At 54.9% G+C, this 26,681-nt stretch overlaps 2 protein-coding genes across 13 annotated transcripts; one reads left to right on the top strand and one right to left on the bottom strand.

Annotated features, from left to right (window-relative positions):
• Positions 1–304: 304 nt before the first annotated feature.
• GOLGA2 (golgin A2) lies at positions 305–17,262 on the bottom strand. 9 transcript variants are annotated; one of them, XM_032308961.1, is made up of 29 exons: positions 17,114–17,262; positions 15,529–15,651; positions 14,356–14,436; positions 11,426–11,542; positions 11,193–11,309; positions 10,967–11,083; positions 10,664–10,707; positions 10,480–10,543; positions 9,810–9,866; positions 9,532–9,612; positions 8,712–8,750; positions 8,366–8,428; positions 8,185–8,278; positions 7,980–8,086; positions 6,952–7,010; positions 6,520–6,661; positions 5,108–5,197; positions 4,893–5,000; positions 4,606–4,693; positions 3,894–4,231; positions 3,545–3,658; positions 2,814–3,059; positions 2,649–2,724; positions 2,339–2,424; positions 1,825–2,040; positions 1,615–1,717; positions 1,418–1,524; positions 1,180–1,333; positions 305–1,073 (listed from the first exon to the last, which is right to left on the bottom strand). In XM_032308961.1, the coding sequence occupies exons 1-29, from the start codon at positions 17,192–17,194 to the stop codon at positions 850–852; spliced, it is 3,336 nt and encodes a 1,111-aa protein (XP_032164852.1). In that variant the 5' UTR covers positions 17,195–17,262; the 3' UTR covers positions 305–849. The 9 variants fall into 9 exon arrangements, with proteins under 9 accessions (XP_032164852.1, XP_032164854.1, XP_032164855.1 ...); XM_032308963.1 differs by lacking the exon at positions 9,532–9,612; XM_032308964.1 differs by lacking the exon at positions 10,967–11,083.
• A 165-nt stretch (positions 17,263–17,427) lies between these two features.
• On the top strand, positions 17,428–26,224 carry SWI5 (SWI5 homologous recombination repair protein). 4 transcript variants are annotated; one of them, XM_032308986.1, is made up of 6 exons: positions 17,428–17,630; positions 17,878–17,974; positions 19,828–19,949; positions 21,619–21,713; positions 24,944–25,016; positions 26,059–26,224. In XM_032308986.1, the coding sequence occupies exons 1-6, from the start codon at positions 17,533–17,535 to the stop codon at positions 26,075–26,077; spliced, it is 504 nt and encodes a 167-aa protein (XP_032164877.1). In that variant the 5' UTR covers positions 17,428–17,532; the 3' UTR covers positions 26,078–26,224. The 4 variants fall into 4 exon arrangements, with proteins under 4 accessions (XP_032164877.1, XP_032164879.1, XP_032164880.1 ...); XM_032308988.1 differs by lacking the exons at positions 24,944–25,016; positions 26,059–26,224 and adding exons at positions 23,006–23,070; positions 23,276–23,612 and having other exon boundaries at positions 17,429–17,630; XM_032308989.1 differs by having other exon boundaries at positions 17,436–17,630; positions 17,926–17,974.
• Positions 26,225–26,681: the final 457 nt, after the last annotated feature.

The following is a 26,681-nucleotide window of genomic DNA, read 5'->3' as shown; positions in this document are numbered from 1 at the left end:
TGTGGCAAGGGGGTCTGCACCTATTTCTCCCCATTAGGGGGCTTTTCTCTTTTTTTTTATTTTTTCTTTTTTATTTTATTTATTTTTTTTTTCTTTTTAATTTTTTTTTTTTAGGGGGCTTTTCATACCTATAAATAAACTATGTAACTTATTGAGCCTCTGGCTGTTTGTTTTTCCGGAACCACGAAGTCTGCACCTATTTCTCCCCATTAGGGAGCTTTTTTTTTTTTTTTTTTTTTTTTAAATTTTTTTTTAAATTTTTTTTTTAATTTTTTTAATATATATATATTTTTTTTTTTTTTTTGGGGGCTTTTCATACCTATAAATAAACTATGTAACTTACTGAGCCTCTACCTGTTTCTTTTTCCGGAACCACGAAGAATCCAGATATAAAGATCAGCCTTTGCCTGGGTGGCAAGGGGTCTGCACCTATTTCTCCCCATTAGGGAGCTTTTCTTTTTTTTTTTTATTTTCTATTTTTTTATTTTTTTTATTTTTTTTTTTTAATTTTTTTTTTTTAGGCGTCTTTTCATACCTATAAATAAACTATTTTATCTTATTGAGTCTGTGGCTCTTTGTTTTTCCGGAACCGCGAAGAGTCCAGATATAAAGATCCAGCTCTTGCCTGGAGCTATTTCTCCCCATTAGGGGGCTTATCATACCCCTTTTTAGGGGTTCTATCTTGCTAGTGTACGGAAAAAAAGGTACCTGGGAAGGAATGATAGGGTGGCAGGGACATGAAGGAATGATAGGGTGGCAGGGCCATGAAGGAAGGATGGGGTGGCAGGGACAGGGTGGGGGCAGAGCCCCCAGCCCCATTGCTTCAGATGTTGTTTGTTGGCGACGGGCTTAGATCACAATGATCTTCACCTCGTCGTTGTCATCAGGCCGGTAGAAGAAGGGGATGCAGGGGTTGTCGCCCAAGCCTGGGCGCTGCTGGGTGTTCTGCATCTCTCGCAGCAGCTGTATGATCTGCTGTGCAGTGGCGTTCTCGGAGGCACTGCGGCCCAGCAGGGCCTCTCCCTGGGGAGGTGCCACACTCTCTTCGCTGGCCAGGTTCACCTCTTGGATATCTTTCAGGGCGGGGTGGGGAGGGGGGAGAGAGGCAGGGCTCTGAGTGCTATGCCAGCTCTCCCCACCCCCACCCCCCAAACCGCCCACCCTGACGGTTCTACTCACCACCCTGGCCATTGGCATCGCCAAGCTCTCGGGCTGGGGGCGCCACAGCAGGCTCCCCAGCAGGGTTCTGGGCAGGGGCCAGGTACTTGCCCTGCCATTTGTCACGCTCGTTGACCAGGCGAAGCACCAGGTCCTGCAGCTCCAGCAGCTTCACCTGGAGGGAGAGGAGAGGCTGAGCACCTTTGTGAGCCCCACCCCCGCCCCGCCCCACTGCTGGGGCCTGCTCAGGGTCCCCCACCTTCATTTCCTCCTTGTCCTGTGCCAGCCGGCTAATATATTCCTCCTTCTCCCGGTGCCGCTCCTTGAGCACGGCCCTCTGACTCTGGTAGAGGGCAATATACTCTCCTGCGGAAAGAGGGGCGCGTGCTCAGGCTCGGGGGGCCATGGCAGAGCTCCTCCCCGCCCGCCGCCCCTGGCGCCAGCCCTGCCGCTCACCAATAGTGTCCGTCTCTCCAGAAAGCTGGACGCACCGATGCTCCAGCTCATCCACTCGCTCCTTCAGATCCACCTTCTCCTGTATGAGGACCGTGAAGCGGCCCTGCGCCCAGAGGAGTCAAGGGTCAGGGGTCAGGGTTTGGCAGCGGCCTGAGGGGGGGGCCCCCACACCCTGCCAGGCTGAGCTGGAGCCGGAGGAGAGGCGCTCACCTGCAGCTTGTCCATTGCCTCCTGGAGGGCCTGGTGGGTCTCCACAGGCACACTGTCGCCCCCGCTCCCGGGGGCCTTGTCACCTGCCTCCTGCTCTTGGCCAGGGGCCACCAGGTGAGCCAGGCGCTGACAACGCAGCTTTTGCTGTTTCAGCTGCCCTCGCAGCCGGGCCTGCTCTTCCTCGGCACCGGCTAAGGCCGAGTTAAAAAATGCCACCTGCAGGCAAGACGTGTAGGTGTGCTTTCATTGGGGGAGAGGGGGGTGCTGCTCCGGATGAGCAGAGGGCAGGGGGGTGGCGGGAGCTCCTCCTTTGCCGGCCTCTCCCAGCAGGCACAAGCCTGGGCTTCAAGGATGGAGCGACAGCGGACAGCTGGCTCCCAGGGGTGTCAGGGGTCAAGAGAAGTCGAGGGAGGCAGACCAAGAGGTAAGGAGGGTGCCCCAGTGTGTGGGGGGACCACAGAGGGAAGCACGAAGGGGGCCCAGGGAAGGAAGGGGCAACAACGGGGCCGCTCACCACGGCCTCTCGGCTATCCAGGCCCTCCGGCACGCTCAGCTTCGGACGGGCGGCCGCCTCGTCCTTCTCTTCGTCCGGTCCGTCTCCTGTCGGGCAGCCGGTGGGGGTTGGTCCTCAGACAACCCAACGGGGGAGGTGGAGTGGGCCGGGGAGGAAAGCTTGGGCTGGGCTCCGGCCCACCTCCCTGTGCGACCTTGGGCCAGCCCGTCCCCCCGAAGGAGAAGGAATCCCTGTCCTAAAGGTCCCTTCATATACTGAAGTCGCCCTCCTCCCTGGGCTCTGTCCTCCTCCCCTGGGTACTCCCACCTACCTTCCCCAGGCATAGCCATGAGGCTCAGCTGGGCCTGGAGCTGCTGGTTCTGCTGGGTGGCAGCTTCCAGGCGTCCCTGAGGGGCCAGAAAAGAGTGAGGAGGGACACAGAGGTGGCAGGCCCTCCCCTTGGGGGCCCAGCCCTCGAGCCCTCAAACGCCCTCACCTGGGTCTCCTCTAACTCTTGGCGGGCCTTCTCTGCCGCCATCTTGACCTCAATATCCTCGTTCTGCAGCCGGTCCATGAGCTGGGTCTGCACCAGGACCTGCCTCTGCAGGAGCTCCTTGTCTGAAGCCAGTTGCTGGTAGGCAGCCACGTGCTGCTGATAGGCGGCCACATACTGCTGCAGGTGGCTCACGTACTGGTCGCGCTGCTGCTGCAGGCTCTCGGCCTCCTGGTTCTTCAGCTCTATCTGCAGGAAGACCCCGGGAACTGAGACTTCGGAGCCCAGGGTGGGGAAGTCAGGTGTGGGGGGTAGGAGGGGGTAGGAGGGGGTAGGAGGGGGCTTGCTAATCTCCCTTTTAGACTAAGGACACCGAGGCTCGGAGGTGAGCAGCAGAATAGTGACATAGTGACCAGTGGAACTAGGGGTGGCACTCAGGGCCGAATCCGAGAAGCTGCCCTCAGCACACGGTCTCTTGCTCTCTCCTTAAAGGGCTCGGGGTCTCTAGCCAGGGCGACAACCTCCGGGCCCAGGGCTACCCAATTCGTAAAGTCTGAGAACGGGGAGCAACAAAGAGCCTCGCCACAGGCAGGTTGGGAAGGATCTGGGAGTCCTGTGCCCCCCCACACCCCCACCACCTCACCACCCCTTCCACCGGCTGGAGCTGCTTTGTCCTGGCCAAGCCTCCCACCGCCCTCCAGGCAGTTGTCTGTCTGCCAGGGCTCGGGGCTTACTGTTTCTTTCAGCTCCCCTAGCTTCTCCTGCAGCTCGCCCAGCCTCTTGGCCAGCTCATTCTTGATGTGCTGTTCTGTCTGCAGCGCACTGGTAACCTCCATGTTCTCATTGGACTGGACAGAGGGGAAGAGTCAGCGGCCACACGGAGCAGCGGGGCCCCCAGAACATGACGTCTGCCGCCCGTGGCTCTGTGAGCCACTCTGGCTCACAGCGTGCCTTCACAGGGACCGTGTCACATGGGGTCCTTACCCCCCACCCAAACCCCATTACGGCTGGGGAAACAGAGGCCCAGAGGGGTTCGGTGTCCCACCCTGGACCAAAGGGCTTGGCCAGGGAGGGGCTGCACACCAGCTTGACGAAGCCGTCCTGCAGCTCAGCCAGCTGCTGCTTGAGCTCGCGGTTCTGGGACAGCGCGCGGCTGATGGTGGTGCGGTCGTTCTGCATGGTCTCCAGAATCTTCTTGCGCTCCTCAACCTGGTCCCCCCAGCACTCGGCGGCGCGCTCCAGCTCCAGCAGCCGCTGCTCCTGCTCCTGGTTCAGGCGACTCAGACCTTCGTTGTCTTTTACCTGGGCCTGCAGCTGCCCCGCCAGGATCTCCAGTTCCTTCTGTAGTTGCTCGGCCTCCATCTGCAGCCGCTGCTCCTCCTCCGAGGGCCCGGCTGGGGGCTCTGGGGCTGGAGGCACCACTGGGGAAAAGGGGGGAGGTGCACGGTAGGGGCCTCTCACCTCTGTGCCTTCCGAAACCCCGCTGCTTGGTTCACAGCTCCTCACTGGGCCTCATCACCCCAAACCTGGGCTTCCTGGCTAACGGTGCCCTCACACTCATGGGACAGGCTCTTTCTAGACCCTTTGGGATAGAGTTCATTAGGTTTTTGTGCTCAAGACAACTCTGGCTGATTGCCAGCGGGCACCGTACCCAGGCCGGCCAACTCCTGGTATAGTCCTCCTCCCCTCGGCCACAGTCCCCTTCCACCCGTCCGTGCGCCTAGGGCCACTCCAAGGCACCCTGACCAGCCCTCTGCCACCAATCCGGCTCCCAGACCGTCTCGCCCTGGCTTACCTAGCTGCCTCTTCAGTGCGGCCACGCTGGCCTCCAGTTCCCGCACCTGACAGTCACTGCGGTCCTTCTCATCCCTCAGTTTGTGCACCTGCCCAAGCACAGGGGGGCATGTGGGGGGCAGGAAAGGAGGACCAATGCCCTCTCCCCCCCCCCGCACCCCTGTAAAAACTACACAGCCATCTTGGGCTGCCCACAGCAGGGGACAGGATTCCCATTTTACTGAGGCCCTGGGAAAAACCCAGTGACCCGTCTAAGGTGGGGGAGGGGGGCTGAAGGTCGCGTCTCACATGTTCGGACATTTGCCGCATTTTGTCTTGCCAGTAAGCGGTGTCCTCCTTCATATTTTGCATATAACGGTCTCTTTCCAGCTGCAGTTGCTTCAGTAAATCGCTCAGCTGCAGGGAGAGGCAGAAAAGGTAGCAGGGTCTGTCCCTGAGCCTCACCGGCTCCTGGGCACCTGGGGCCAGCCTCCTTCCACCCGCCTCGGTCTGCCAGGCCTCACCTGCTCCACGCGGGCCTCCAGGCGTGCCCGGTCTTCATGGGCCTTCTTTAACTCCTGGTTGCTATCGTGGGGTTTCGACTCACTAGATAACTGAAGCATGAAAGACGAGGAGGTTAGATGTGGGGAGCCCACGCTGGACCATGCAAACCGCCCCCCACCCTATTGCAAAAGGGTCTGAGCTGGGGTAGTGTACGAACCGGGATAACGTAACTTGGGATAAACAAAGATCTCTGTGCTCACGTTGTCAGGACTGTACCCAGAGGCTTTCTGAAACTAAATATTCACCGTTCCTCTGGCTCCCAGGACCTCCCGGACCTGATGTGTATCCTTCTAGATCTTTTCCTGCTATAGTGAATAAGGCTACAAACTGGTCCAGGGGTGGTTGGGTCACAGAGTCCAGGCGTCCACCAACTTCAGGGCAACCTCAAGGCCTCACTTTGTATCTCTAGCAGACCGCTTATTAGACTGCGCATCACAGGAACGGGCCACAGAGGCGACATTCCATTAACACTCGCTGAATGGATGGGGAGCCGGATGGGTGGATGGGTACAGAGCTCTGTCTGCTGCCCAGGCTAGACCCAATTGGAGACTCCTGTTCCGCTCTGGGGGACTGACCATAAGAGGAGCCCTAACAGATCAGGTCCCGTCCAGGAGAAAGCAATCAGGAGGGTGACAGACCACATGAACCCCAGCTGGATCTGTGTAGCTTGGAAAAGATGAGGGAGCCACAAGGAATCTGTACACAGGCTCCCTCACCCCCCAGTATCAGAAGGTCTGTCTTGGGAAAGAGACAAGATTTTTCCTGTGTTGATCGGGAGGGAAGAGAGCCCCAACGAGGGAAGCGACTTGAAGGCAGAGTATGGCTCAGTGTGAAGAATCCCTGACCGATGGGAGCCTCTGACCCTGGTGGCCCACCCTCCAAGAGGAAGCAGGAGGATTCGTGGGCTAGCCTTGTGCCTGGCACCTATGCAACAATGGTTTGCACCCAGGACACTTTGAAAAACCGAATAAAAAATTCCTGAGAGGGGCGCCTGGGTGGCTCAGTGGGTTAAAGCCTCTGCCTTCAGCTCAGGTCATGATCCCAGGGTCTTAGGATCGAGCCCTGCATCGGGCTCTCTGCTTGGTGGGGAGCCTGCTTCCCCCCCCTCTCTCTCTGCCTGCCTCTCTGCCTACTTGTGATCTCTGTCTGTCAAATAAATAAATAAAATCTTAAAAAAAAAAAAAAAATCCCTGAGATTCTGATTCGACAGATCTGGGCTGGGCCCTGATGTGTGGAGTTTGATCAATGTTTGGAGCAGGATTCTACGGCAAGGCCAGAACAAGGATGCCAACCTTGCAGCTCGTGGCTGGAGGCAGCCGGTGACCCCGATGGGTGAGGCTCGGGCTCCTTCTCCTTGTAGCTCCAGCCTTACCTGCTGCATCAGAAGCTCTGACATCTCCAGATCCTTCTGCAGCTCCTCTATCTTGAGCTTCATGCCTGCCTTCTCGTTCACCAACACCCGAATCCTCTCTTCCATTTCCGAGTTCACCTGCTTCAGGTCCTCGGTGTTTTTGCTATGGCCACAGGCAGCGAGGAAAGACATGAGTACAGAACAGAAAGGAGCCCTCTGGTGATCAACCTGCCACACTTGCCACAGAGCCAGGGAACGGGGGCATCGGAAGGGACCCCAGGGCACGAGAGTCCCCAGGGGCAGGTCAGAGAGAAGACCTGAGTGGCCTGAAGCCTTGGCCTGTGTTGGTGGCACTGCTGAGCCCAGAGCCCTGCTCTGCACCTGTCCAAACCCAGCCAAGCCCCTCCCCCGGCTCCTGTACCCCTCCCGCCGCCCAGCCCCCCGCCATCGTACTTGTTCTTGTATAACTCCAGCTTCAAGGCATCTCGTTCTTTGGTTAGGTCATTGTTGTGCTGTGAACACAGAAAGGCGAGGTCAGGTGTGGCGGCCAGGGGGAGGGTGCAGCAGGCAGACTACCAGCAGCCCTAACCATGCCACAGCCACCCTTCACGTTTTGTTCAAAGCCTTTGCAAGCCCACGCTTCCATTTGCCGCAGCCAAGAGCTTGGGAAGGGCGGGACAGATTCAACGGAGGCCAGACAGAGTCGGTGGCATCGCTGTCCGTCACAAAGAGCCATCATGACTGACCCTTCCCCAAGGGCACCAGCAGGCACCAGGCTAAGGATCGCATTCAAGCCTCACGACCACTGCATGGGGCAGGCCTGGCTCTGAGTTTTACAGGTAAGCACAGAGTGTCACAGGTGAAGTCGTTTGCCTGCGATCCCCGACAGAGTGGGAATTAAACACCCAGTCTGTCTGACTCTTCAACCACATTTCCTCCCTGCAGTAGGGGAGCAGATACAAGGAGTGGAATTAAATCTGCACTGTGATCTCTTTTTTGAATGCTCTAGTCATAGGCCCAGCACTCAGAAGGCACAGAGGTGACAGGTGCTCCTGGCTACCCTGATCCTCTCCCTGGGTTTTTATAAATCATTTCCCACACCTTCTATTACATACATGTGTCCCTTCCTCCACAAATGGTAACATAAGTAAAAGTGCTGTCCTGAATAAATAAATAAAAGCTTAAAAAAAAGGGGGGGGTGCCTGGGTGGCTCAGTGGGTTAAAGCCTCTGCCTTCAGCTCAGGTCATGATCCCAGGGTCCTGGGATCGAGCCCCGCATCGGGCTCTCTGCTCGGCAGGGAGCCTGCTTCCTCCTCTCTCTCTCTGCCTGCCTCTCTGCCTACTTGTGATCTCTGCCTGTCAAATAAATAAATAACATCTTAAAAAAAAAAAAATTCACTCCATCTTGTGGAAGGGACTTTGGGCCCCTCCCCTGCCAGGGAAGCTGCGCCCTGAGTGGACAGGTCCGACGATGGACTCACCCTCTCCACCTGTTTCTGCTGCGTGGAGACGGCAGACAGGGTGCGCTCCAGTTCTCCGATACGCTGGCGGGAAGACTGCAGACGACTAGCAAGATCTTCATATTCTCCTGGAATGACAGAGTTCGAAATGCGACCCAAGAAGGAATCCCACCCAAGGTCCGCCAACATGCGAGGCTGGGGAATGGGAGGGCGCCTGGACTCCCACCTGCTTTTTGCCTGGCTGCCTGCTGGGTATGCACCAAGGCGGTGTGTAAGTCATTTTTCTCAGACACCAAAATTCCTATTGTCTGAATATGAACCTTTGGGAGAGAAGGAAGAGGGGTGCTGAAGAGGAGGGAAGGAAGCATTTCCTTGGGGGGCGGGAGGGAGACCACGGCTCCACGCACCTGCAGTTGCTCCCTTAGAGAGCCTTGCTCCTTGGCAAGCTTCTGCTCAAACTCCTTCTTCTCCTGCAGGAAGGACACAAAATGGCTGACTGGGAGGAGGCAGAGATAAAACCGGAAAAGATGTGCTCCCAGAATGCCACTGACGACCCAGGACAGCCTCAACAACATGGCCAGATCCTGGGGGGGCTGGGGGGCGCTGGAGAGGGGCCAGGGGGTGGGGAAGGGGTAGGGGACGAGGGGGCCTTTTATTCCTCCAGTCTGGGAGCCAGATGAGCATGGGCCTCTACACTTGAACCCTCCCCAAACCCATCTGCCACATGACCAGCAGACAAAGAAATCACGTTACTTTTTCCAGTTGGTCCAAAGATTCCTGGTTTTGTTGCTTCTGTGGGGAGAGTCGAAGGAAGGTAACTCAGTCTGTCGGCCTTTGCTACCCTCCCCACACCAAGATGGAGGATGGGCAGGGGCTGGGAATGGGTTTCAAAGGGAAAGTTCACAGGGAGATGAACAGACACACTGTCCTCAAGCTCCCGAGGGTAGAGACTTTGGGTCTCAGATGGCTTTGCTCAAGTGAGAGTCTGGATCCGGGTGCCCGTGAAAGGACAAGGACCTGAACGTCTAGAAATGGGAGCTGAGAAGTGAGAGGCTACCCTTCTGTCGGCCTGTGGTTGTGGGGGATGCCTTCATTCAATAAATATTTACTAAGCACACCTCCCCTCCAGGCCAGGTTCTGTTGAATGAAAAGGACCTGATTTTCTGAGCCAAAAGGGACCTCGGCCACCTCTAATTCTACCTCCTTGGGACAGTGAAGCCCAGAGAGAGGTGACTGGTCTGAGTTGAAAGATAGAGCAGATGAGGGGCTGAGTCAGGGCCGGAGCGCACGGGTCAAGCCAGTGCTTCCCCTGGGAAGCAAGAGCCCCGGGGGCAAGTACGGGGAGGGCTCAAGCAGGGGGTTCTGGAGAAGAGAGAGGAGGCGAAGAAGGCAGCCACAGAGAGCCATGCTGCGTGCTCTGTGCTCCAGGGTCCCTCCAACTGAGACTCAGGCCCCCGGGCACCCCATTCTCCCCTGGCACCAGGGGCCCCCAGCCCCTTTCTTCAGGGCCCCAGGGAAAAACTGGAGCCCCAGAGTGGCAGCGTGGAACCAGGGGACCCCACTGGACTCTTACCAATTCTTCTATCTTGTTACTGAGTTGTTTGTTTGTTAGATTGCTGGAGTCCAGGGCTAGTGATAGCTCTTGGTACCGGCTCTGAGGCGCATGCAGAGGAGGAGGAGGAGGAGGAGGAGGAGGAGGATGGGGGCGGGGAGAGGTAGAGAGAGCAGTCATTAGGGTTGGGGGCTGTCTGGGCCATCTCAGCTGGCAGCAGGGCACCCAGCCCCCGCCATGGGAGGTGGGGGTGGGGGCTGGCCTGCAGGGTCACTGGGCCACGGTGCAGACCCACTTACCTCCAGATCCTTCATATTAGCAGATGACAGGCCCTCTCCATTGACGCAGGATGAAGACTAGGAGGCACGAAACCGGCACACATGGAGGCACGCTCTGCCCCACCTCCCCATTCCCTCACCCTCCGACTCCCCAACTTGCCCATCAGCCGCAAACCATTCTGCCTAAGCCCTTTGTGCCAACTCCTTCTGGTTCTTATCTCTCCCTCCGTGGCCCCCTCCCACGTGGCTCCCATACTGTGCTTCCTGCGGAGGGATTAAAGGATGTAACCGGCTTCAAGGTCCAACCCCTTCAGTTTGGGGAGCTTCAAAGAGGACTCAAAGGGGGCCCCTGGGTGGCTCAGTCCATTAAGCATCTGCATTTGACTTAGCTCATGATCCCAGGGTCCTGGGATCAAGTCCCGCATGGGGCTCCCTGCTCAGTGGGGAGTCCGCCTCTCCCTCTCCCACTCCCCCTGCTTGTGTTCCCTCTCTATGTCAAATAATTCAACAAAATTTTTTTAAAAATTAAAAAAAAAAAGAGGACTCAAAGGAGTCATGCCAAGCTGAACATTGCCCAGCAAGCTAGCTGCTCCCGGGCTCTTTCCTCCCTCTTGGGAACCTCTACCTCAGTTTCTTTCTGTCACATTCCCCACCATCTACCCCCTCCCTTGGGTTTCAAGTTCTGGGGTACCTCGGACACAATGCCATTGAGCTGCTGAGAAATTTGTCGCAGGCTCTCCGTAGATGACAGACATCTGGGGACAAACATGGGAGTCAGGGGTGCAGGAGGTTCAATGGGAAATAGGGAGTGGCCGGCAGTAGCCTGCCCCGATTCCCTCCACCTAGGGGCTGCTGGCCCTATAGGAGATACTCACTCGTTTTCATCCGTAAGGATCGGGCCATTTTCTGCATGGTGACTCTGTTCACAAAGAAACACATGAGGTTGTTACTCAGCTGCTCATGAAGACCACCCAGGGGCGGGGTGGGGAGGCAACCTGCCAGCTTCCCAAACTTCAAGGAAAGACCTGGTCTCGGCCTCCCCCACCTCAGTCCTCCGGGAGGAACCAAGCTACCTGAAGAAAGGGGAAGAGGACCCCGAGCAGGTCCAGTCCTCTGGGGAGGAGGAGTACGGGGGTGGACACAGAGTGGGGCAGCAGGCAGCAGGGCGAGGCACAAACCTGAACTGACGCCATGCTAGTAAGATGAAGGGGACTAGCACAAGGCGAAGGGACACCATCAGATGTCATGGTGCCATCAACTGTTGGTATGGCAGGAGTGGCGCGGTCTTTGGGCGCCTGTCACAGAACAGAGCAGGGGGTTAGGGGGCCATGCGGGTAAGAAGGTGCCCGGCTGCCACAAATGCGGGGGTGGACACAGAGTAGGGCGGCAGGGCGAGGCACAAACCTGAACTGACGCCATGCTAGTAAGATGAAGGGGACTAGCATAAGGCGAAGGGACACCATCAGATGTCATGGTGCCATCAACTGTTGGTATGGCAGGAGTGGCGCGGTCTTTGGGCGCCTGTCACAGAACAAAGCAGGGGGTTAGGGAGCCATGCGGGTAAGAAGGCGCCCGGCTGCCATGAATGCGGGGGTGGACACAGAGTGGGGCAGCAGGCGGCAGGGCGAGGCACAAACCTGAACTGACGCCATGCTAGTAAGATGAAGGGGACTAGCATAAGGCGAAGGGACACCATCAGATGTCACGGTGCCATCAACTGTTGGTATGGCAGGAGTGGCGCGGTCTTTGGGCGCCTGTCACAGAACAGAGCAGGGGGTTAGGGGGCCATGCGGGTAAGAAGGCGCCCGGCTGCCATGAATGCGGGGGTGCGGAGCAAGCAGGACAGGGGTTGCTGGGGTCACAGGGACAGTCACACATGCTGGGAGCCACTGCGGAGCGTGGCTGTGACTCGCCCGAGCTGAGGGCGGCTCTGCAGCCTTCTGGACGGCCAAAGCTCCAAGCAGAGTCTGCGCAACCTCCTTCCTGAAAGTGGGGGCCTTGTTCTCCATGGAGCTCGGCAAGGGACAGTATCAGGCTCTTGGCCTGTGGCAGCCACAGCAGGTGGAGAACAGGGGTGCCCAGTCAGGGAGAAGGAAGGCACTGCTCTTCGGGAATGCCAGAGTGATCCTTGCCCTGGGCTCCTGGCAGGCAGAGGGTGGTCGTGACAAGAGACGTGGTCAACCACTATCTGCTTCCTTCCTCTCTGCTCTCTTCACCCTCCCCCTCTCCTATCCCCAACTACTGGCTCTATCTGCCCAGTTCGGGACTTCTCTGGGAAAGAAGCTACCAAACTCGAAGCCTCACACTCCTCCTGCAGGTAAAAGAGAAAAACACGGCCACTAGGCCCATCCCAACCTCCTAGCTCCGAAATAGCTACCCAACTGAGAACCAGCACGAGAAGCCAGAGCTAAGAGGTCTACCCTCTGACTCCTGGTACCCTGGAGAACAATCCTGGGACTGGGGGACAAGAAGCCATGAAGAAACTGCTCCCCCTTCCCCACCTGGACCCACCTGCTTGACCAGGGCCCCACCCAGCCTCTTTCTGGGCTCACGCGTGACATCTGGCTCTACAGATCTAATGTCTGATGAGGTGCAAAAATGAGCAGACAGGTGGGGAAGATGGCTGCCAAGCTCGAGTTTGAAGAGGGGAGCTCATTAGGGAGCCAAGGCCTGGCCAGCGGGGCCAGCACCAGGAGGAAGAGAGACCCAGGGCTGGATGTTCTCTGGACATCAGCCCTGACCTCTGAAAAGTCAACTCTACTGCCCTCCTTATTGCTAGTGATGCAGAGCCAGGGAAGCTGAGGATGAATCAAGCAATTTGCGTGTTTACTGTCCCAGCTGTGACCTTTGACCCTGAAACCTCCCGTTGCCTTGACAACCGGTAAACAGAATCTCCCAGGTAACAGCAGGGGCTCAGCAGCTGGCCAGAGGGCTTGAGACTTTAGGGGAGGTGGTGGGCACTTCTAGCCCTGGGCCTGGCAAGCTCTGAGTGCCTCCTGGCACCCTGGGGTCCCATGGATCCCTAGCACTAGACCCAAGAATGTTCAGAGAAGGAATAAAAGTGATTTTCTGAGGACTTAAATATATGTAACACGATGCTTTTATGATCAACCAAGCTATTTCACAATTTTAGGTCTTAGAGCAAAAGTATGGAGTATTTAAAAAAATCACTCTCCACTCCCCCAACGGTCCCATTCCATTAAAATTTTATTTCTTCATGAGTCCCCATTTCTGGAAATGCTATCAGCTCTGTCCAGGATCCTATAACCATAAGCCTGCATTGCAGGAACAGAAAACTTAAGTGGGAAATGGCCACGGAGACAGAAAGGATTGAAAAACCACAAAAAGGATCTGGGTCTTTGTTTCCAGGACAACAGGGGGGTGCGGGCACAGGTTCTTAGAACTCAGTGCAAATACCAGCTTCACGAGTCCTCTAGGCCAGGGCTCCCTTCCCCGTGCCCCTCTGAGCAGCTCCTCTGAGCCCACAAGGTGAGTCAAATCACCTGGACAGACCTGATACCCCGGGTTTGAGCGGTCTCAGTGAGTGAAAGGCTCTCACACCAGCATCCAGGGCTCTGTCCCCACCCTCTGCCCATGCCCATCTCTTGCAGGACCTGGCTGAATTTCAGCCCTACTGCCCTGGCCTGGGCGGTGTCCCAGGACAAAGTGGGAATATCATGTCCAGAGAACCCACCAAGGCTCCCTCTCTAGGCAACGCTCTGTGAGCTCATAATACTGGTTGTTACCTGGATCCCTCCCCGCCCCCTCCCTCTGCCCGGAGCTCCCACTCCCCCCAACTCTCCCATCTGGATAAATGCTATCCAACTGTAATCTTCAAACCAGTCTCGAGTCCATTTAGAACAAACCTCACCCTTAGCTGGGCACTTGGAACGTTGCCACATTCTACCTTGCCAACCCTACTGAGGGTCGGCCTCCCTCAGTCCACGCTCGACCTGGTTTACCTCTTTTCTGGAGCGCCTACCCAACCGTCTCCCCTAGCAACTGAACACACAGCCTAAGTGTCCAGCTGATTTTTAAAAGAGAACTGGAGCGGGATATCCTGGTCACTTATGATCTCGAACCTTCTAACTGTAATGTGTGCTCCGTCTTAAAACCTGCAGTTACTTACTCTCAACCCAAAATGGATTCATCCAGTTCAGAGAGAGCACAAATTGCTATGCAGTCTGTTGGGTCTTTTGGGGACAGGTGCCCAAAGGGTAAGCCTAAAGGTTTGCTTTTATTTAATCTCTCTGAGTCTGACATGCCGCTGGGTATTCATACCCAAGGCTCGAAAAGCCCAGATCCCACGCACCTGCTCTGGAAGCTTTCCCAAATTACCTTTAAATGTCAAGGTGTGTCTCACCTTCTTCAAGATGATAAAAGATGTGGGGCAAGGAAAACAACCCAACCAACCGAGCAGGTGGGAAAAGCAGACGTGAACAGGCTGAGGTTTAATGAAAGCAACACAAAATAAGCCAGAGGCATAGCCTCCCCCAAACCAGAGAAGCCTTGGGGCATGCACAGCCAGGACAAAGCAAGCCAGAGAGGAAGCTTGGCACTGCCTCACCTGCCACTTGTCCAATGGGGGGAGTGCTACCCCATTGGAGCGGTTAAGGTCGGACACCAGCACCTTCAGGATGTCCTGAATCTACAGGAGGCGAGAAGGGAGAAACAAGGGCAAGGGGAGAGAGAAAAGTGGCTTAGAGAGAGGTGAGAGAGTTAGGGAAGGAGGAAGGGAAGAGAGAAGGGAACAAATCCATGGCCACCTTCCCAAACGGCCACCGGCTGCCTTGCTGGAGATAGAAATCAAGGTACACAAAGGGAAAAGTCCCCTGAACTAGACAGAGAATGCAGTCACTGGCCCGACGCAGCAGTTTTCTTAATACACTCATGAGACCCGCTCCTCAGGCCCAGGATGCTGGGGATGAATCTGACAGGAATGCCATCTCCCTTCGAAAAATCAGACTTCTGAGGAAGGGTTCGCTTGAACAAAGGGGGTTCCAGCTAGAAGTCTGAAAGGTACGGATCTGCTCCAACAATATCCTCTTACAGATGAGGCCACTGGACCCAGGGGAGGAAATGATTTTCCTGAGGTCGCCCAGCAAGCTGGTGGCAAAGATGGACTCAAAAGTCAGTGTCACCTAACCCAAGTGCTTGGGCCCCTCCTCGCTACATCCTGGGCCTCTTCCGGTGCTTCCTAAAGGGACAGTGTGATGGCATATGGCTGATCTCACTGTGTGGCTTCCCGTTTGAGGCCGGGGATGAGGAAAGTCACCAGATCAGTACATCAAATACCACTACCCTTTAGCAAATCTTTACCCTGCACCAGGCCCTATAGCAGGCCTGGGTGGCTCAGTCCAGTTCTTGATTTCTTTCTCCTCAAGTTACCATCTCAGGGTCCCACGATGGAGCTCCACGTCAGGCTCTGTGCTCAGCCGGAAGTCCGCTTGAGGATTTTCTCCCTCTCCCTCTCCTTTTGTCCCCCACCCCCACCCCCGCCTCAAATAAATAAATCTTAAAAAAAAAAAAAAAATCAACCATCTCATTCCAGTGTCACAAGTGTAAGTAAGATAACATTACCCCAATCTTACTGATGTGGAAATATACCCCTAGCAGGGACATTATCCCTGGCAAAGGGAGAGTTAGGACTCAAACCTAACTTCTTCCACAACCCTAACCACCACCCTCTACTCCCCTTGGAGTACCCTTGGTCCCAGGAGTTTGGCCAGCCAATACTCACATCCTCAGGGGAGTGACAACCATCAGAAGCTGTTGTTTCTGAGCAACTCCCATTTTTGATCTTCCGTTTTTTCTTTACTCCTGCAGGAGTACCAGAACCGTTCTTCTGCTGATACTCCCTCAACTGCAGAAAAGAAAAGCAGTGAGAACTCTAAGCTCCTATATCCACACCCACCTCCCAATATAGGAGTGTATGGTAAACTTTGCAGTTTACGATATACTCCTATATCCGCCATCTGATTTAATGCCATCAACAGCCCTACAAGGTGCTGTAATTCTCAGTGACCACAGAAATGGAATGATAACGTGGCATTATAAAGGGGGGGGGAGCAATAATGGAATTTAAACCTAGTCTTCTGACTCTGAGTTCTGGGGGTATGCCATGAAATCAGCAAGTGCCAAGAGGCAAAACCAGAGGTGGAAATGAAAAAGGAAACATCTGAGTAATCTAGGGTCCTTTCCTACCCATCTGTTAAAGCTGCACACTGGTACTTATCAAACTTTTACATTAACGTATCCTGATGGCAGAAGGCAACGAAGGCACACACCTAGTGAACGTGGACAACCCAAGCACCATTTCACTAGAAGTCTATTATAATCTTACAAATCTATGCAAATGTCATCCCTAGGTACATAAATATAAAAGGGCTTTTCTCCCTCAAGAGAATCAAGCACAACTGATACTTCAGTCCCATATTATCCTGCGGCATTTAGAAAACTCCATGTTGAGATGATTTGGGGAACATTCCCACCTGTGAAGTTCAGGTTCCAGAGATCTGTTCCACAGAGGATAAGCAGATCTCACTCCAAAGAGCACTGATTGAGGGGGACTCTGGTCCCAGAATCACAGGGAATTAAAATGTGAGGTAGAGAATTAAGATTTAAAATGTGAAAGTCCTTCTGGACAGTATAAACCTAGGAGGAAACCATACCAAAGAAAACACATTCTCCCCTTGTCACCAAGGTGTTATCAACGTTCCATGATCACTTAAGCCAGTTGTGTAAGGATGGGGTACAGTCTTAGAGTAAGGGCTCCCGAAACCTCTCCCACCTAGGTCCCATAGTCCCCAATCCCCTTTAATCTGGATATTTGTGCGCGACCGGAAAGGGTATGAAAACACTGGGGGACTGGGTAGTAAGATCAAACACCGGGCTCGTGGCGCTAATGACAGTTCCCAGGGGGATTGTGACGTAACTACATTCCACTCCTCCCTACCGACGCCCGAGTCGCCGCTCCGCGGTGGGGGAGGGGAAAGCAGGGCCGGGACCGAGGTCCTCCGAGACCCGGACCGGCCAGGGGAGTCCGGTCCTCTAGTTCTGGGTGGCAGAAGGCGAGGGCCAACCCCGGAGCGAGGATCCCGTGGGTCACCGGCCCAAAGTCACCCAGGGGCGACGGGCGAGGGCGAGGGCGGGGGCTGGGCTGCCGGGGGGGCGGGACTGGCTGAGAAGACTTTGGGAGGGGGAGCGCCAAGGGGCGCCGAGGGGCTCGCCCTGTGTGTCTCAGGGGCAGCACAGACTCTGGCCACGGCCCGGCCGTCGGAGAGGCCTTTGGCTGGGTCAGGGAGCCGCGACTCGGCACATTTTACCTTTTTCTTAGCAGCTGCCAATTTGCTCTGTCGGGTTTCTTCCGACATTCCGGTACAGGGGGAGGGGAATGGGGGCCACATCACCAAGTTCCGTCAACCACTGCGGAATTGCTTCCGCTGGTCAAAAGCGCCGGTGTGCGACTGAGCCAGAAAAGGAGGGACCCGGAGATTCTAAGCAGCAGCTGGGTGGGCGTGGCCCCAATACTTGAATCCTATTGGCCAGAGAGAAAGATGAAAGGAAAGGGGGCGTGGTCAGACGGCCGCGGGCCCCTAGGGACAGGCGGAGTCACAATAAAAGCTGCGCGCGCAGCCGCTGTCTCCGCCCACCTCGAGGGAGGGGCGGGGCTTGAGGTGGCAGGTTGCGCGCGCACGTCTCCCCATCTGACCGTTCCCGGCCTCCGTCATAAGATTCTAAATACATGGCGGGCCTGAGGGGCTGCTCTTCCGCCCTCGCCCTGGACCCTCCTGCACTACATCCTCCTCCGAGACGGGGGCCTCGGACACCAGGGCTCCGGAGGTGGGCAAGGAGCGGAGGGCAGGGCGAAAGGGCATCCCTTCATAGTCCCCTTCCGGACTCCCCATGGCCCTGCCCCAGACTCTCCCATCCCAGAGATCACTTCCGGAAACCCCCATCTAGCCCTCCACACACTCCCCCTCTCAGAGTCTCCCCTTCCTTGAGGATCCCTACCCTGATAACGGACCATAACTAACCCCTTTCCCAACTCCTAACCTCCCACACCACCCACACACCCCTTTCCACCCAGAGCCGACTCTAGGCTCAATCGGCATTTTCCCCTCGGATTCCTCTCCAGGACTCAGCCAGGACTTTCCAAAAGTTGCCGCGGGACCTTCCGATCCCCTGTGAGTATGTCTATGCACCCCTCCCTTCTCATCCCAGCCCCGCCTCTATCCCCAACAGTAGCTGACCCACCCCAGCCCTCTTCAAACCTTCCCCCAGCAGACCTTGTTCTGCTGAGAAACTCCAGGTCATTTCTCAGTCCTTCCCCTTTTCATCCTCCCTGCCCACCAAGCTTCAAAGAAGAAGCCCTGTCCTGGCATTTTCTGGTGGTACCCCAGGCTCTCCCAATGGGCTCTGTCTCTCCTCCTTGCTGACAGCACCACAAGTGGTTGGTTTTGAAAAGACCAGGATCCCCTCCCTCACCTGTCCCACCCCACACAGAAACCACTCTCATTCCCTCAGAGGCACGTGCTCTCTCCTGCCTTTGCCATTTGGTTATACTGTCCCTTTCTGGAATACTCTTCCTTCCAGCTCTTTAGCAAGGTGGTGCCTGCTCATCCTTTAGAGGTCCCCCAGGGAAGCCTCACCCCCACTTCTGACTCATTCCAGTTGCTGAGACACTCCCTTGGCACACTGTACTTCACCTGAAAAGCACTTTTTCAGGCTTGTCGTTAGTTCATTAATTATTTGTCATTCACCCATTCATCTGACACGTTTTTGGTGGGTTTTTTTTTTAAGATTTTATTTATTTATTTATTTGACAGACTGAGATCGCAAGTAGTCAGAGAGGCAGGCGGAGAGAGAGGAGGAAGCAGACTCCCCGCAGAGCAGAGAGCCCGAATCGGGACTCAATCCCAGGACCCTGGGATCACGACCTGAGCCGAAGGCAGAGGCTTTAACCCACTGAGCCACCCAGGCGCCCCCGCTTTCGGGTTTTTTTTTTTAAGATTTATTTATTTATCAGAGAGAGAGAGCACAAGCAGGCAGAGTGGCAGGCAGTGGGAGAGGGAGAAGCAGGCTCCCTGCCGAGAAGGGAGCCCGAATCAGGACTCAGTCCCAGGACCCTGGGATCATGACCTCAGCCAAAGGCAGATACTTAACCAACTGAGCCACCCAGGCGTCCCTGACACATTTTATTGAGTATCTACTATGTGCCAGGCCCTGTTGGGGACACAGTGAACAAAACTCTGTCCTGCCCTCGTGGGGTTTACACTCCAGGGGCATAAGGCTGACAATGAACAGAATATTATTAATGAAATGTATATGTCAAGTGGTGATGGGTGTTAGAAAATATCAGGACAAAAGAATAGTGAGCCACTGAGGAGTGACCATTTTAGGCGGGGTGGTCTGCGAAGGCCTTCCTGATGAAGTGTGAGTAGAGCTTTAAATGAGATATCTGGAGGAAAAACATAATTATTTAGGGGCAGAGAGGGCAAAGATGAACTGCAGCCCCGGGGGAAGGGGATTGTTACCCAATGGAATTATAAGCCCAATGACATCACAGACTTGAGCATCTGAGGTCTGATTTGGGGCCAGGATGGGCCCTTTAATTAGGACTAGGTGTGGCTAGGACTGAAAGAAAACCCCAAATAATGCTGGCCTAAACCCAGGCCTCTGTCTTGTTCCACTGCACCTTCAACATGGTTCTACCTATGGCCCAAAACATTGTTCAGCTCTTTGATTACATCCACATCCCAGCCAGCAGGGAGGAGGAAGACAGGCCAGAGAAAGGCGTACCCTCTCGCTGGAAGGACAATTCTCAGATGTTGCATACATAATTTCTGATTAACTTCTAGTTGCCAGAACTTGGAGGGCTACATCTAATTCCAAGGGCAGCAGGGCAGTGTAATCTTATTGTGGGTACGGGGTATTGGTCACCAAGCAGAAGGTGGGGCAGTGGTTGTTGAAAACAATGTGTAGGTTCTGAATTGTGGATAATGGGTCACTCTGGCTAATGACTTTGTGTGCCACTCAGCGGCCATCCCCCAAGTCTGGCCAGGCTGATGGGGCCGGTGAGGAGTCTCTGCACCTTGACATTCAGAAACTGAAGGAAAAGAGGGACCTGCTGGACCAGGAGATCGTTCAGTTAATATCTGAGTAAGTCTCTTTGGGTTCCTCAGCATGCTTAAGATAACTTTTAACCCCGGGCCCGGTAACTGAAACCCAGCCACACTAGCTTAGTGTAAAACCAGGACTGTGTCCTGTGGAGGGATTCAATGTATCTCAGCAGCCTCTCTCGGGTAGGGGGTGGTCAGACCCAGGAGGAGCAGGAACAAGGGAATGGAAAGCTGTCTGGAACAGAGGTTATCGCCCTCTCAATCCATCTCTGTCTCTGCTTCTGGTCCTTCTCTGCCTCTGCTTCTGTCTGCACACCACCTCCATTCTCTCTCTACAGGTGGGCTCTCCAGGGCTTGGGGGAAGCCGGCTCTTCCCCAGCTCCTGGACTTTCTCACGGCTCTTGCTCCAGCCATGTGGCACAGACTGAGCAGTCTTTGAATGTGCATTTCACGCAGGAGGGGATCTGACTAGCCGCCCATGTGCCCATCTGTGAATCCCCCTGCGATGGCCAGGGTCACATAGCACCAGTGTGGCTGGGAACTGTTCCCCCAGGGCACAGGGAGATTTGCCTCCTGAGGGTAGGGTCTGTCTTGTCCATAGTGGGTCCTTAGTGAACATTTGTGGTTTTTTGTTTTTTTAAGATTTTTCTTTATTTACATGACAGAGATCACAAGTAGGCAGAGAGGGGGGGGGGAAGCAGAGAGCCTGATGTGGGGCTTGATCCCAGGACCCCGAGATCATGACCTGAGCCGAAGGCAAAGGCTTAATCCACTGAGCCACCCAGGTGCCCCTTGTGTGGGTATGTGTGTGTGTGTATTTTTTAAGATCTTATTTATTTGCCAGAGAGAGAGTACAAGCAGGGGGAGTGGCAGGCAGAGGGAGAAGCAGACTCTCCACTGAGCACAGAGCCTGAGCACAGATTCCAGGATCATGAGATCAGGACCTGGGCCAAAGGCAAACATTTACCCAACTGAGCCACCCAGGCATCCCGTGAATATTAGTTCAATAGATGCCTTGTGGGACAGCTGGTGGCTCAGTCAGTTAAGCATCTGCCTTCAGCTCAGGTCCTGATCTCAGGTTCCTGGAATCAAGTCCTGTGCCAGCTCCTTGCTCAGTGGGGAGTCTGCTTCCCTCTCTGCCTGCTGCTGCCCTGCTTGTGTGCTCGCTCGCTCTCTCTCTGATGAATAAATAAATAAAATCTTTAAATAGATGCCTTGTTACTCTCTGAACCTTGGATCCTCCTTAGCTTTCTTTTTTTTTATTTAATTTAATAAAGATTTATTTACTTATCTGTCAGAGAGAGAAAGAGAACACAAGTGGGGACAGTGGCAGAGAGGCAGGCTCCTCGCTGAGCAGGGAGACTGACGCGGGACTCGATCCCAGGACCCTGGGATCATGACCCGAGCTAAAGGCAGACGCTTAACCAACTGAGCCATCCAGGTGTCCCTCTCCTCAGCTTTCTTTCTTTCTTTTTTTTTTTTTAAGATTTTATGTATTTATTTGACACAGAACATAAGTAGGCAGAGAGGCAGGCAGAGGGGGAAGCAGGCTCCCCACTGAGCAGAGAGCCTGATGCGGGGCTGGATATCAGGACCCTGAGATCATGACCTGAGCCAAAGGCAGAGGCTTAACCCACTGAGCCACCCGAGAGCCCCTCTCCTCAGCTTTCTTAAAGATAGTCTCTCTCTCTCTCCACCCCTCACCCCAGAGGCTACAGTGTGGATGAACTGGAGGACCACATCTCCCAGCTCCACGAGTATAATGACATCAAGGATGTAGGCCAGATGCTGCTAGGCAAACTAGGTGAGCAACAGGACCCCAGAGGAGCACCAAGGCTCGGAGGGAAGGAGTCTGCATTCCCCGGGATGTCTGGATTTTGCCCCTGGGCCCTGTAACTTGCCAGCCTTCCGATCCTCCTCAGCTGGCCCCTCCCCGAATGCCCCAGTGCAGCTGTACAGCTCTTGCAGGAGTCCCTGAGATTTCTTCGCTCAAGTGTAGAGCCCGCTTCAGTGCCCCAGGCAGGTTTGAACATGAACTTGCCTACCTGCTAGATTGAGGGCTGTGGTTCCTGCTCTTCTGGGGCCTACTCAGCCTTAAGTGGCTGACTTGCTCCAGAGGCAGAAGATCACAGAAGGGGGACTCTGTGACTTCAAGAAGTATTTTGTTCTTCCTTGAACACAGTCTGGCTATCCAGAGGGCTCGGCCAAGGCACAGACACCTGTGTGCCTGGGTTGGTTAGGACAGTCCAGTTTGGAGGAAGTGAAGGCATGGATGGCCTCAGTCCGGTCACCTGGCTGGGGTCAGTGGGCACTCCAGCGTTCAGCAGCCAGTGACTGTGTGGGACAGGGTGCGGGGCTGGGACATCTGCCTGGTCGCTGCGGGAGTTTAGCACTTCCTGTAGAATTGCCCGTCAGCATCTGGGAGTCTGTGTCGGGGAGGGCTTCTCTGTTGCAGTGGGGACTGGGTCCCAAGGAAGGAAAGGGGACAACAGGAGGAGGGAAATACAGATGGAGAAAGGAGGGTGATCAGGCTCCAAGGAGAAAGGGAGGTGAGGGCACTGTAGCCTGGTGGTTAAGCGCATCAGCTCTTGGAAGATGGAACCTAGCTTGAGACCCGTCTTTCTTGGCCTGGGACCTGGAGAGGACAGAGCAGCCGCTCCTCTGAAGTGACATTTACTGAGCACCAGAGCTCTGCACTGCTCTGCAGGGTGTGGGGCACCCTAGTGAACCAGACACTTAAAGGACCCCGTTCTCATTTGACTTAGGTTTTGGTATTGGGGGAGGGGTGGGGAAAGGTCAGTAAGTAAAGGAGCACGAAGAGAGGAATTATAAAATGTGTTAAGTGGTATGAGGGAAACAAAGGCCAGAGATGGAGAAGAATATTGAGGTGTGAACAGGGTGGGGGGTAGGGAGGAGCTAAGGTGGTCAGGATAGGCCTCTCAGGAGACCCCTTCCCCTGGGAGGAAGAAAGGGTCTTTGAGGGAGCAGGAGGAGTGGCGCCGCCAGATGACCCGGGCATGACCCGTCGGCCGGACTAAGGAGTAAGGGTTTTCAGCAGTCCCCAGGGGCGATGGAAATATAAATTTGCCTTTTCAGCAGGTGGCTGTAGCTGCTCTGTGTGGAGTCCCAGGGTGCTTTGTTTGACTCCTCTGTGAAGTGGGGTAAGGGTTCAGTAAGTCTAGTTTGGGGTGACCAAGCAGAGCCCACAGTGGTAGGGTCTGGAAGGAGTAGCAAGAGGATATGTCAGCCAACTAGGGGAACAGCGGGGAGGGCCAGGAGTGGGTCCTGGGTCGGTCAGGCCTTTGACCCTTCTCCCTTCCACAACTTCCAAGCAACATGCGTTCTTGCTTCTTTCTTTCCTTTTAGCCGTGATCCGAGGTGTCACCACCAAGGAACTGTATCCAGAATTTGGCCTGGATGTGAATGACTGAGCCAAGGCTCACAGCCCTTTGTCCACAGCCCAGTGAGACAGGCAGATTTAAACGTGAGAGGCAGTGAGAGCCCAGTACCCACAGGCTTCCCAACAAGGAAGTGTCAGAAGCCGTTTTCTAAAGAACTCAGTTTGAATCAGGAGGGAGCCCAGACACGAGCGGGACAGCGAAGAGCCATTCCCTGCTCCAAGTTTCCTGAAATGTCCCCAAGTTGTATCTGTGTGTGTATGTCTCCCATTTGCAAATAAACACACAAGCAATCTGTGAATCTATACATTGAGTCCCTCTCCTCTGGTAGCCCCCTAATCTTCCTCAGGAGAAAGAGAGCCTGCCTTGGATCATACCAAGCTTACATGTACCAAGCACGGTGCTGAGCACCTTACATCCGTTACCTCTAATGCCTTAGTCCATCCCATGAGAAATGAATATTGTTATCCCCCCCGTACAGATGAGCAAACCGAGGCTCAGAGAAGCAAAGTGACTTACCCAAGGTCACAGAGCCAGTAAGTGGCAGAGCAGAGATTCAAGTATAAGTCTCATTCTGAGGCTTATGGTGTGCAATACAGCCTTTCTGGGTTGGGGACCAGGCAGGGAGGAGCTGAGCGTGAGGCAGTGATGCTGGGGGAATTCTTCCCTTGTGCGTCCCATCTGCACAAGGAAGGTTCCAGTCCCGGCTACAGTCCTCTGCCACGGTGGGGCAAGCTGTCACTTCTCCCTTGTGTCTTGCTTGTCCTGATCCACCAGCACCGGCAGAAGGAAGACGAGTGTTGCAAGTGCCCGGTGCAATCCAGAATGGCAGGATTTCACACTGGACCCGCCAAGAGTTCTGACTGTCCCAGCTGCTCAGCTGGCTGTCCCTGCTGGACATCTTCTTGAGATCATCAGTGTGATAGCAGAGCTTGAGGGTAGGCCGTCATGAGGTGAAGGAAGCACAGTTTCTAAAAACCGGCCGTGTGAGTCAGACCTGGGTGTGGGTTCCAGCTCTGCCCACCTAGGAGCCATGTGATCACAGCCACTGACTTGGCCTCTATCAGCAGAAATCACAGTAGTACCATATGCGGCGGGCAGTTAGCATTAACTGCCTCAGCAAACAACCCCACATCTCCGAGGCTGAGCACAAGAAAGTTTACTGATCATCAAGTCTGATGAAGGTCTGGGACCGCCCCCCACCCCAACCCCGGCCGCATTTTAGGGCTTCACCGCTGGAATCCACAGCAGGGAGCGGAGACCCGTCAAGTCTGAATCAACCCGTCCCCCATCGGCAGCCATCACTCCTCTCACAGACAGTTGTCCAGAACTAGCCACGGGGCCCAAACCCACCCAGGGAGACCGGGACTGGGAGAGGAGGGGAAGCGCCTGGATATGGGGTGGGGACTGGCTGCCGTCTGAGCCCCACCTGCCTAGCTGCCAGTGCCCGGTCCGAGCTCCTCAGCGGCTGACCTGACCCGTGTCCGTGCCCATGCCCCGGCCCCCTCCAAGTGGCACACATTCACACACTCGTTCCGGATGCACGCCCTCCTTGCTGACCACGAGAGCCAGAGCGCTTTCCCATTTGGGGCCATTTCTTGCCATTTCCTATACCTTCACGTCATTGTGTCCACAGGTTTTCACAACCACCTGACACCAGACAGCTCCCATCATCCTCCTCACTTTGTAGAAGAGGAAACTGAGGCTCGGTGAGTGGAAGCAACTTGTCAATGTCACACAGTGCCCAAGCGGGAACAAGAGCCCAGGTCTGTCTGGCTCCAGACTCCGGCCTTCTAACCTGAGCCCCACACTGTGAGGCCTTCATGGGCTCTCCTCCCAGCCTGGGGGCCCTCTGAGGACAAGACTGTCGGATTCATCTCGATGACACCTTCCGTGCCTGCTCCTCACACGTACTTAGTATTTGCCTACCGAATGTGACCCTGATCCCAACCTCTAGATCCTGAGGGAGAGCTAGTGATCTAACTGGAGATGGGTACGGGACGGGGTCAGGTTTTCGGAGTCTCTCACATGTCTGAAGTCCTACGCAGCTATCCCCTCACTTTTCCCTTGCAGCTGCCTGGGCCACATCACCTTCCAGTGTAGGAGGAGCAAGAGAGTTAGCAGCCAGGCTCAGGGTGAGGGAGGGAGCCCCAGGAGGAGAGGCCCCCACTGCAGGATCCCCCCCCACCTCACCCCATTTCCTCCACACAGACAGCTGGCTTGTCATGTCTCTGTCCACACTGTGTCTCTCCATGCCAGGAGCTGGGAGCCACAGCCTCTGGGTCTCTGCCATGCAGTGTTCACCTGCCAGCAGAAGTCAGGGGTCTAAGAAATGACGCCAGTGCAGTTCGATCAAAGGCTGTTGTGGGTCACAGGAACACGCGAACAGCACCTAACCAGTTTGGGACACTGGGGAAATGTCACAGGGTCACAGGGTAGAGACACCCATGCATGTACTGGGAATCAGCCAGACAAGTACATGGGTGAGGATTCCAGGAGGAGAAATGACATTGACAGAGGCCCTTAGGCAGAGATCTCGGTGGACCCAGGACGGGTACTGGGCACTCAGTCTCCTTGGACAGGGATTAGAGACAATTTGCTGACTATTTACTTGGATTCTTTGTGCAGATGGGACCCTCCCCCAGACACAGTGTTAACCCAGCTCTGCATTTGGGGCTGATCCTTTTTTGCAGGGAGATGGGTACAGTTTTTGTTTTCTGTAACTCACATTTCATGATCTAACTCCTACAGTTTGAAAAAAATCCAATGAGACATTAGCTCCAATGAAGACGTTAAAAGAAGACACATAGGGGGTGCCTGATGGGCTCGCTCGGAAAAGGGTGCAACTCTTGATCTCGGGGTTCATGTGTTTGAGCCCCATGTGGAGCATGGAGATTACTTAAATAAAATGTTAAAAAAACAAAAATAAGGGACACCTCAGGAGCACCTGGGTGGCTCAGTGGGTTAAAGCCTCTGCCTTCAGCTTAGGTCATGATCCCGGGGTCCTGGGATCGAGCCCCACATCCGGCTCTCTGTTCAGTGGGGAGCCTGCTTCCCCCCCATGGCTGCCTCTCTGCCTACTTGTGATCTCTGCCTGTCAAATAAATAAATAAATCTTAAAAAAAAAAAAAAAGGGACACCTCACTGGCTCAGTCGGTTAAGGGTCTGACTCTTCGTCTCAGGTCATGATCTCAGGGTCTTTAGATGGAGTCCTGTGTCAGGCTCTGTGCAGGGCATGAAGCCTGCTTAAGATTTCTCTCTCTCTCAAAAAAATTAAAAATAAAAGAAGACACATAATTAAAAACAACAGGGAATGCCCCCAAATAATAATAACCCTGGGGCGCCTGGGTGGCTCAGTAGGCTAAAGCCTCTGC

The sequence above is a fragment of the Mustela erminea genome, chromosome 12 (genome assembly GCF_009829155.1).
Source record: "Mustela erminea isolate mMusErm1 chromosome 12, mMusErm1.Pri, whole genome shotgun sequence".
Classification (NCBI taxonomy): Eukaryota; Metazoa; Chordata; class Mammalia; order Carnivora; family Mustelidae; genus Mustela; species Mustela erminea.
Note: the sequence above shows the minus strand (reverse complement) of the source record. Positions and strands in the feature narration are given on the sequence as shown.

What these genes read in the sequence shown, in the direction of transcription:
- GOLGA2 (XM_032308961.1), bottom strand. Translation starts at nt 17,194, where the DNA reads ATGTGGCCCCCATTCCCCTCCCCCTGTACCGGAATGTCGGAAGAAACC. An exon ending in GTTGTCACTCCCCTGAGGAT is followed by an intron (nt 14,437 to 15,528) that starts GTGAGTATTGGC and finishes CGCCTCCTGTAG; the next exon opens with ATTCAGGACATCCTGAAGGT. An exon ending in AAGAGTTAGAGGAGACCCAG is followed by an intron (nt 2,725 to 2,813) that starts GTGAGGGCGTTT and finishes CTGGCCCCTCAG; the next exon opens with GGACGCCTGGAAGCTGCCAC.
- SWI5 (XM_032308986.1), top strand. Translation starts at nt 17,533, where the DNA reads ATGGCGGGCCTGAGGGGCTGCTCTTCCGCCCTCGCCCTGGACCCTCCT. An exon ending in GCGGGACCTTCCGATCCCCT is followed by an intron (nt 17,975 to 19,827) that starts GTGAGTATGTCT and finishes TGTGCCACTCAG; the next exon opens with CGGCCATCCCCCAAGTCTGG. An exon ending in ATCGTTCAGTTAATATCTGA is followed by an intron (nt 19,950 to 21,618) that starts GTAAGTCTCTTT and finishes CCCTCACCCCAG; the next exon opens with AGGCTACAGTGTGGATGAAC.